Source organism: Pimephales promelas, chromosome 2 (assembly GCF_988280905.1).
Source record: "Pimephales promelas chromosome 2, fPimPro1.hap1.1, whole genome shotgun sequence".
NCBI classification, from domain to species: Eukaryota; Metazoa; Chordata; class Actinopteri; order Cypriniformes; family Leuciscidae; genus Pimephales; species Pimephales promelas.
In genome coordinates, this window is record NC_142770.1 from 26,122,868 (window position 1) to 26,133,358 (window position 10,491).

The 10,491-nt window shown below is 42.1% G+C and overlaps 1 protein-coding gene across 2 annotated transcripts in view; it reads left to right on the forward strand.

Moving 5' to 3' along the window:
- Positions 1-10,452, forward strand: part of tasora (transcription activation suppressor a) — a 37,923-nt gene extending 27,471 nt beyond the window's left edge. Inside the window, exons 18-23 of one of the 2 annotated variants that reach the window (XM_089118322.1) lie at positions 881-1,003; positions 1,083-1,242; positions 3,532-3,640; positions 3,720-3,898; positions 4,180-4,335; positions 9,262-10,452. In XM_089118322.1, coding sequence (XP_088974448.1) covers positions 881-1,003; positions 1,083-1,242; positions 3,532-3,640; positions 3,720-3,898; positions 4,180-4,335; positions 9,262-10,184 — 1,650 coding nt within the window. In that variant the 3' untranslated portion in view covers positions 10,185-10,452. Of the gene's footprint in view, positions 1-880; positions 1,004-1,082; positions 1,243-3,531; positions 3,641-3,719; positions 3,899-4,179; positions 4,336-5,640; positions 7,365-9,261 lie in introns of those variants that run through there. The other variant, XM_089118332.1, reaches the window with a different exon arrangement.
- The last annotated feature ends 39 nt before the right edge of the window (positions 10,453-10,491 follow it).

Here is a 10,491-nt window from a genome sequence, read left to right on the forward strand (position 1 = left end):
GACACTATCCACTATGCATGTTGTTGGATTTTTGTATAGCGATATAGTGACATTTACACATTTCATGTGATTTTTGGGCGTTCACATGGATTTCAATCGGATATGCACAAAAAAAAAACAATATTTGGACTGAAAGTCTGACCGTAGCTTTAGGCATACATTTTTCACATGAAAAATGTGGAATTGTTGCTTCAATGTTGGTGAAACTGACTGTCACGCGTTAAACGAATCGAGATGGATGTTTAATCTTAAAGCAGTAGTTGACTTTAAAAATAACTTTTGCTGATAATTTACTCACCCCCATGTCATCCAGAATGTCCACGTCTTTCATTCTTCAGTCGAAAAGAAATTAAGGTTTTTGATGAAAACATTTCAGGATTTTCTCCATATAATGGACTTCAATGGGAACCAAACAGTTCAAGGTCCAAATGACAGTTTCAGTGAATGAAAATGGACTAATCTTTTTTTCGAGTCATTTAACGAACGAAATGAACGAATTGACTCGGAAAAAAATTCTTTTATTTTGATGAACGAGTTCGAACAGGAGAGTCACGAACAGAGCATTAAATGAGCGATCATTTTGCTTGATAAGACGCTTATTCATCGTCTGGAATCGTTTAAAGCCCTTTGAACAGTTTGCACTGAAAGTGTCTTTTGGACCTTGAACCGTTTGGTTCCCATTGAAGTCCATTATATGGAGAAAAATCCTGGAATGTTTTTATCAAAAACCTTAATTTCTTTTCGACTGAAGAAAATGGACATCTTGGATGACATGGGGGTGAGTCAATTATCAGCTAAAGTTTTTTTTAAAAGTGAACTACTCCTTCAAGTAGCCCAGAGATCGGGAAGCATGCTAACCTTATACTCACATTTGTAACAGGAATATTTGAAAAAGTTGGGGGATTTGGAGTGTAATCCTCAGGCTTTCCTCGAGAAAAGCAATAGTCAAGATAAACTACTGGTCATCATCCCGAATATGGACATCGCCACACAGGTGCACAAGGTACGTCACAGAGCCTCAGCACTCAAAGCGGATTTGGATTTGGGAACCATAAACTGAAGGTTGTGTTTTACACCCATAGATCCCTTCTTTGGTTGCGCTGAAGAAGCATCCCTCTGTGAGCTTTGCTGGCGTAGACAATCTGAGTGACATCCAGAACCACACCTACAATGAGCTGTTCCAGTCCGGGGGCTTCATTGTGTCCGACGAGCACGTGTTGAACCCAGCCGTCATCACCGCAGGTACCCGGAGCAATGTGTCCCAGGCCGCTTGTCCTCTGTACAGATAATCATTGTCGGAATAATTTCGGTTAACGTGATAAAATTCTGTATTATACATTTTACGGCCAGATAAGTAGTTGCATACCTACAGAATGAACTCTTAACACGTATGTGGACGCCATCAGCTTTCTCACAGGTTCGCATTTTTAAAGTTTGCGTCGAGAGAACGGTTGGATTGTGTGCAACTTTACATTTCCCGCTGGATTTAAGCTTAATAAAGCCTGAACCACGTCATTGGTCGTAGTTTTTAAACTCCTTTGTTGATTCGAATAGCAAACAACTCTCGCAACAGACTTTAAAAAATGGTGGTTGAAATAAATTTTGGCATGAAACACAACCAATCAGCATGTTCAACGCTCAAGTCCCTCCCCCGAAAGTTTCTGAACTTTGAGAAGTACTACTTCCCAATAGGGTGACCACCCGTCCCGCACAGCGTTTGAAGCCCAATTCATGCGTCCCGCAAATTGAGACCGTGTCAACGCATAATCAATGCTTGCTCAAAAAAAAAAAAGTCGGTCACGCTATATCCTCGAGACCCAGGCAGCCAAACGTTGTGCCTGTTCACGTTCATGAACTTGTTCATATTTTGGGTGAACTGAACGTATTGTTTTACTGCCTGTCCTGCTGAACGTGTGAACTCGTTCATTCTGGTGTCTGTGAACGCACGCTCTCTCAGTTTAACTTCGTTCAATGGGGTGCCAGATTTCTATAGAGCCTTTCAGGCGAAAACCCGGCTAAAACTCACCCTAAACAGGGCTTAATATGTAGCGAAAAAAACACCCAATCTGGCAACACGAGCCACCGCGGCCGCCGTCGACAAAGGCGTCGTATGATAATTTAAACGGATTTTATAAAGAGGTCGGTGAAGATGGGAAAATCTTTGAACTGAACTAGTTCATTTTAAAATGTGTGAACTGAACAACTAGTTCATGTAGAAAGTGAACTTCCCCAACACTGGTTGCCACTCCCACGTGACCTGCTGACTAGGTTGATGTCAACTTTTTCATTGTTGTCATGACAGCGCACCTTCTTGTTCCGTGAACCTCTGGAGTTGTGAGTTTAGACTTTTTTTTCGACTTTTTTTAAACTGTTCCTGTGGTGTTGAGCAACTATAATTCCTGTTAATCCTATAATTTTATATTTTTATTGATTTAAAGTGAATTAATTGTAATAAAAAATAAATAAAATTAAATAGCTAAAGTAAATCGTAAGTGGAAGTGCTGTCAATTCATTGAATATTCAAAATATTCATCTTTATTTAGAAAGAAAATACACATTGGTTGGCCTATTCATGAGCATATATCAGCAATTACACATGTTTAGGGAATAGGGCATTATTAATGTATGTGCTAAGGTATGTGCTTTTTTTTTTTTTGAACAATTATTCATGTACAAACAGTAAGGCAATAGTAACAATCCTAGATATGGGTAAACCACTATCAGTCCGTGGGGTGGGGGCACCGCCGCGCCAAGCAGTGTCCAACATTGTCCCTCAGAAACATACCCCTTGTCCCCCCTTGGGCTTATAAGCAGGTGGTCACCCTACTTCCCAAGCAGGAGGAGGAAATATTTACAGGAGCTTCAGGGTTCCTCAATTAATTTTTACCAAGGGCCAAATTCTGCTGACAATACAGAGCCATGGGCCACCAACCACAATGTTATGACCTCAATGTTTGCTTTGCTATTTTTGTTGTTGTTGTTTTGTTAAAAAGAGTCACAAATCACCACATAGCCCAATTATTCTATTTTTATTTATTATTTTCTTTTTCAAACGAGTCCGTTTTATTCAAGAAATTTTGAGCAGATGTTAAAATGGCGTTTGATATTGTCAGACTTGCAGACAGCCACGGTCTGCGTGCATAGCAAACACGTTGGCTTTGCGTTGTGGTGGTCAGGCAAAATAAAACTAAATTGTTCAGTCCATTCAGATTTGAATCGTCTGTTTTCTGTGTCCACTTTTCTTTTCTTCGCACTTGCCATATTTACGTTGCGCGCGAATGCCTAGATACTGCGTTTGAATTTTTGCTTACACTGATGGTTACCATGACAACCTGGAAATGAGCGCGGGCCAAACATTTTCCTTTCCGGCCCGCGGGCCGCCTATTGAGGAACCCTGATTTAGAGACTAGTTCCTGCGGTGGAAACACACCGAGTCCAGCCCAAAGTCCCTGGTTCCTGCGCTGGAAAACAGGGCTTATTATTGAGATTAGGATTGTTCAACTTTTTACATGCGTGTGTGTCTGTTTCCAGAGAAGCTTCGAGATATCCTCGAGCACATCGAGCGGCTGAACTCTCCTCAGAGCCCCTGGAGGTGGAGGATACACTTCAAATCACACAAGAAGCTCCGAGAGCACAGCAGGTTTGACCCCTCACCCTTTCACAGTACTAACACACTGCACGATCCCACCATGACCATGTGATGCTGCCTCTGTCTCCAGGCTCAAAGTGGATGCCTTGAACTTGTACGAGATCCTCACGGCTTATGAGAAGAGGCACATTGTGGAGATCCTGTCGTACCACGAGTGTGACGCTCCGTCACGAAGAGCACCGGACCTCGGCTGTCTGGTGGATCTGCAGGCGAGATTCGTCAAGCAGCGACACCTGATATTTCTCACAGGTGCTCTTTGACCTTTTATGAGTGTACTGTGTCACATTGGGTGTATTTAGAGAAGCTCAAATTGTACTTGAAGAGCCACAACTTCAAGCCTGATGTGTCTCAGTGTCCATCACTCATCTATGGCAGTATTGATGCATAATTAGTGCTCTACAACCAGAGGCTTTATTAAAATGTTTTTATGTATTCTTATCTAAAGGTATATTCGAGTGTGATGTTTGGATATCGAATCAGTGACTTGTGCTTGTAAGGATAGTAACATTTCTTTAAATCCTGTCCAACAGGCTTCCAGTTCGAGATGTTCCCCCAGTACTCGAGCAGTGGCATCATCATCGCCAATGTTGACGACGTAAAGTTTGTGATAAGCAGTTTAGCCAGTGGAGAGGCCGTGGCCAGCGTCCCGCCTGTGGAGACTTACCCCACTCCTGATCCAGCGTCATGTAAGTGATTCTGTGGTAAACCCATCTGACAACATCAAACTACACGTCTCGCTGAGTTTCCCAGTCTAAACCAGTCGATCTGCTGCCACCGTGATCCTGAACGACCTTTATTATTCAGCGTAGAGGCAAGGCCAGCTAAAACGCAGTGACTCCACGTCAAGGAAATGCACTGATGAACAATCAAAATCGAAAATGGTGTTTTCTGAAAGTTAAAAGAGGTACTGAACATTATGCCGTGATAACAACCACACACGTGGATGAACACCCAATAGTAATCTTGTTTACCTTTGGGATAGCAGGTCTTTTGTATACATTACCGCTGAAAAAAAAAAAACCATGCCGTTTTTGTAACCACACTAGCCAATGAATGTCACACTTTTAGTACCTGGAAACTGTATCATATATTTTTTATCACTTTTTCTGTCCCAGTAAGAATGGGGGTTAAATGTTTTCATACGAGGTGAGCCAACAACAGAAATGTTAAGATGTTGTGAATTTCTTCCTTATATATTCATTTTGGTATTTAAAGGGGCTATATGTAGGATTCAGAAACCTGTGTTATTAGCGCCACCACTGGGCGTTGAGTGAACAGTGCTCGTAACGCACTAGAGACTGAGCAAGGCCTCGATTACACTCGATAAATAAGTTATCATTCTTCACTTAAGAAGCCGCTCTCACGTCACACATCATGTACAAGATACATCACAGAGCAGAGAGAACTCTCCTGACTGCTTTGTGGCGGATAATGATTGGTCAGATTGCCTGTCAATCAAACTCCCTGCGAAGGGTTGGTTAAAATGACTGTTACGCTGGGTGAAACCAGTTTAAATGAATCCTCACTCTTTCACCATGAAACATTGCATTTACCAAGCAGAGCGGCTGGTAGAGAAGGCCTCAGGAGCGCACGTTTACGTCACATGATGTTTATGAGAAAGACTTGACGGGAAAATCAAGTCTACAGGCTTTCATAGAAAAAGCCAGGTCTCGTTTTAAGTTTCGTTGCAAGCTGTTCACACATTGGCAACAAAAAAGCAATGAATATATAAGCGTTCTTAAATATAGCCCCTTTAGATACGAAGTATACATTGACAAGAAACGGCATCCCAGATAGATTTGTGGCGATAAACTAGTTTCCTTTAGTAGACCTTTTGCTTTGTTCTGAAACAGACTTAAAGGGAGGGGGGAGGGGGGTTGACTGCTTTTTTTCTTTGCATGATTGTATTTATGGGGTGCAATATAACATGTTATTGTGGTTTTTCTTTTTTTAAAAGTCTTATTTTTCATAAACTTCACCTTTATTTTCAGCTCTCCTCTGTCCCCTGAACGAGCGGTTGACTTCCTGATTCTATGAAAAAACTCCCTCAGAAACACGTAGTGGGCTCAGATTGGTTAGTTTGGCCCGGTGTGTTGTGATTGGCTAAACTGTCGCTCACGTTGTCCTGAAGGTTTAACGCCCATTACCTTTACGGGCGAAATGTCATGAGCTCCGGTCCAGATGTAAATATGTGTCGAACTGCAGTATCAGTTTGAGGCAGAATCAGACCGTGAAAGCGGCGATGAAGAGAGTCAAGCAGAACCTCACCACACACGGCTCTTAATAAAAGTTTTTGAATGGTAATTTGCTATATTTTTAAACTTTATACACGATTATTAGCATCTGACTGGCAACAATAGCAACTGACTGGCTACTAATGTTATACTCAAACAGCGTTGGCATGTTTACGTTCTTGATCAAATCGAAAATAACGTCATAAAGCATATATACATGAAAAATACGTTTAAAACATTAGTACTTATAGAAAATTCAGGTCCATAATGTTTGTACGCGTTTGTCGTAGACACAAAATAGCATAGGCTAACTAGTAGTGGCTATAAAGCCAGCGCTGGCATTTGAAAAAAATAAAACACAAGGCTACGTCTGAAATTATACATGCAAATACATTTAAAATGATTAAGTCTTAGCCTACTTACAGGTTGTGGCCCAACAACTGCTGCCTCTGGTTTTAAAGTTGGAACTGCTTCATGTTTTAGTAACAGTTTCTTGTTGAACTCGTGGAGATTCTGGAAGCTGTCTCTCGTAAATGCGCAGCACAGAGAGCTAGATTACGATCGTCACTTTCAGGAACATAATCAAACAGAAATTGTATCCATTGTTGACGAAGTACAGCATCCGTGGGAAGCCCGAACACAGAAGACCTGACAGCGGGATGAACACACTCGACGAGTCAACATGCCTCAGAAATATGCGCATGCCATTTTCTGCATTTTCTGATGCAAATGTGCGGGTTAGTGATGTACCATAACCCAGCTGTAGTCCCAATCGAGTCGTTTTTGTAGGCAATATACTTCCTGATTTTTAAAAGATGATATCTCTGCTTACACTGAACTTTCAGCGCTGCAACTTTGCAGATACTGTTCATCCACCAACAGCAACATTACACACTATTCAAAATGAAAAAAGTGAAATCGCAGTCAACCCCCCCTTTAAATTATCATGTGGCATTTTTTTCTTTGGTTTGGTTCACTTCCACAGGGCAACACACAGTTCACCTGTCAATGTCCACTGATAAACTGCACTTCTGGAACAGATTATTGTGATACTAGCGGTGTTCATATACGCCTTACGAACCAAACCAAGGAAGAACATGCGCCAGGTTGCCCAACACTCATAACAACGTGTTTCATTTACTTGTCCAAAGCCGTTTCAGACTCTTGGCTCAGGAGTGTGTGTGTGTGTGTTTAGACCCTGTGTGTAACCCTTTGCCGGTGTGAAGACCGTTGTCTGAAGATTTGATTAGTCGGATGTAAAACACTGAGTAAAGAAGTGTTTTATTTTAGTGTGTAAATACAGAAAAGTGTTTGTATTTGTAACCTGACCTTTGTAACTGTTCCAACCAAAAACCCCAAACCCCAAAATAACCCCTAAAATACAGTGAACTGGCATTAATAACATCTTTTGTATCTGGTTAGCAAAAAAGTCAAATGTGTATATAAAATTCTTCCAATAAATGTATTTTGATAAAACGTTATCTCCATTTTTCTTTAAACTTGCTCTGATTTATTTATTTGCAAAATCAGCAGGACTAAAGCAGACGACAGATGCTCATAACTCCTCTATAATGGACATGTTTTAAACCAATTACAATTCATTTTGTGGTTCGTAAAGTTGTTTTCGCGTTATAAATATTGGCCAAGAATATTGAATCTGGATATTTATTTTGTCCACCAACATGCTGGCAGCCATTGTTTTTTTGTTTTTTTGTCATGTGTCCAAGTTGTGTTAAGCTTGATTGTTGCAATTTTAGAGTCCCTTAAAGGTATAGCGGAGGATTTTCTTTTTCCGGGTGGGTAGTCTATACTATTGGTCCACCTAAGTGTCAATCATTCTGGTGATATGTTTACGTAAGGCCGTCGTAGGCTACGTGCTCATCCCTATGTAGTTTTCACTTTCAGGTGTATTATGTCAGAGTTACGGTTTCAGCCATTCCTTTGAAAATGGCTGAGGGTCGAAAGAGAAAAAATGTATACGAAGTGTATGATAAGAGAAAGGCCGCAGAATTTAGAAACAAGACCAGAGTGATTTTGGTTGTGTATATCACAAGCTGGCGTGCGCTAAAAGCACAGATTGGGCTTCTCACTGATGCCGCAGTCGCAAAGATTCTACTAGACAGGTAAAGTTTGTCATGCTATTTGGAGAAATCCATTTAAAATCACTAGTAAACGTTAATGCAAGCTACTTAGCAATGCTAGCCCTGGCACAAGTCATGCACTGCATAGACACGGTAAGCATCTCAATTTGTCTAAAGTAGCCTTTTGACCAAATGGTAAATGGTAGCACGCTGAAATATTCTAAAACCTTGTGTGTTCATGTGTTCATATTCTAAAACCTTGTGTGGTTATTATTACACAAATGCAACAAGCTACTTCTCCATTACATATGCAACTATGTATGAAAATAACGTATTAATACCTACGTATTAACAATGAGACATATTAGGTTAAGGACCAATGTAATAGCACTGCTTATATGTTGCCATGTAACGTAATTGCGATTTGCACAATAGTTTCCTCAGAATAAATTTCGTGTGATCCAGGGTTGTACATATCATGTCTTGAGTCCTCGGTCACTCAATCGATCAGTATAATAAGTAATTAAAACACGGAAGGGCATTTAACATGTTGTCTTTTTTATGAATGTTTTTGAGTTAGTTTATAATTTGCAACATAATTGTGCAAGGCGTAATTCCCTCTCGGGAGCAAGAGTGTTGTGTTTGTGCATGTGCATTTTTTTGGAGAGGGCGGGTCTTCTCTAAAGTTCAGAAAGATCCTCCGCTATACCTTTAAGTCTTTTATAGCACACTCTAAAAAATGCTGGGTTGTTTTAACCCGATTTTGGGTCAAATATGGGCAAACTCAAACATTGGGTTAAAATGTTATTTAAATATGGGTTTGTCCATATTTGACCCAAAATTGGGTTAAAACAACGCTGCATTTTTTAGTGCAGGTGACATCATATACTTGACCTGTGTTTAGAGCCTGTTGGAGTTTTTCTTGGCATTTTCAGTCACTTGATTGTTTGAAATTTATGGAGACGCTTTAAATAAGATACGTTGGAAGTGTTTTGTCCAGGGCTGGAGAAACTGAAGCAGTTTCCTCTCATTAACACAGCTGACAGTAAAGATAGGGATGTCTATACTCGCACAGACCGATGTATTGTGTTTGGAGAATGAAGTTGTCAGAATCCTCATTCAGTGCTATAATCTGTTCCTCAGGAACACAGGGTTGTGTCTGTAATGATCAGTTTTTAGAGGATCAGATTTTATATGATGGTTGAGAACCAGTTGACTGCCTACTATGCATTGAAATGTTGCACCGAGTGTAAGTTCTGACTGTTGATGGCCTGTAACCTCTCTCTTGTCCCTGTAGTGAGAGATGATAGCATGTCCATGGACTCGGATCAGGACTCTTCAGGTAACACTCAGTTGAGCCATGTTGTTACAGACCATCAGCCGTCCCCGTTCCCTCCCGCCTCTGAACCCGCTCTTCATCAACACCCAGCGGACACCGAAACCAGCGACACGCCCAAAGAGTTGGACTTTAAAGCTCTCAGCGAAGCAATCTCTCAGTTCAAGGCTTCCAGGATGCTCGCGCAGTGTGACGCAGGCGACGCTTTAGAAACGTCTTTTCGAGTGGATACTCACCAAAGCTTCCTCGGCCTCGGCGATCTGTGTGATTTCTCCTCGGACACCCACGACCCACCGCCTGAACCCGCCGCCCCGGCTCCATCTCGTGTTGAAGCTAGCGCCGATGCGGACCATCAAGGAGGATCGGTGTGTGTCCTCACACCAGCCGCACCAATCCCTGAAAACAATAACCCAGACCCTGGGGCGCAAACCAGCCCGATCCCGGTCATAGACACGCGGTCCGGCATGACTGCGAGGAAAGCCGAGGGTGGTCAAGCGTCCAGTGTTTTGGGGACCCCCCCGATCAGTTTCCTTTCCACACCTAGATATGGCATGGGCGGTTTTTACCCAGGACTGCAGGGTTCTGGCTTCATGTCCGCCACACATCAAGCCATGATGGGGTTCGCGTCTGGGTTCGGACACCCTCTTCTGAACTGCACGGTCTCCAATGGCCTGGGTGTGGTGGGACCTCCCGCCTGGAGAGGGCTCCTGCCCAATAACAGCGTTCCGATGGCGTGGCACAGCTCGGCTCAAGGGTCCTCATCGCCGGGCCTGTGGGCGGCCCGCTTCGGCAGCAACGTCCAGCAGATCCAGAGTGCCCCGTTCCTCCAGAACTGGCAGAGAGACGCACACCGTCCCGACGGGGGAGGCTTCGGGAGCTGGTGAACCCCCAGTGTGTGTGTGTGTGTGTAGATAGTTTAACACGTTTACAGCTGAAAATCTCAGTTTGTCTTTTGTCCAATATGAGAGAAATGACACGGTTCCAGGTTGTGATTCATTTCATATTTTTCAGAAAACATATTTTGTATTTTGCTTTTGCATGTTGGTCGGGCTGAACATGTTGGTTTCTTTCCCCTTTTGTGAAAAAGCTCAAGGCCTTGGTTTTAGTATTATTTTTATAAAGCCGATTAACATTAAACAACTTTACAACCAATCTTTGTAAATGAATGTTCATATTCGGAGGTGTGTTTTA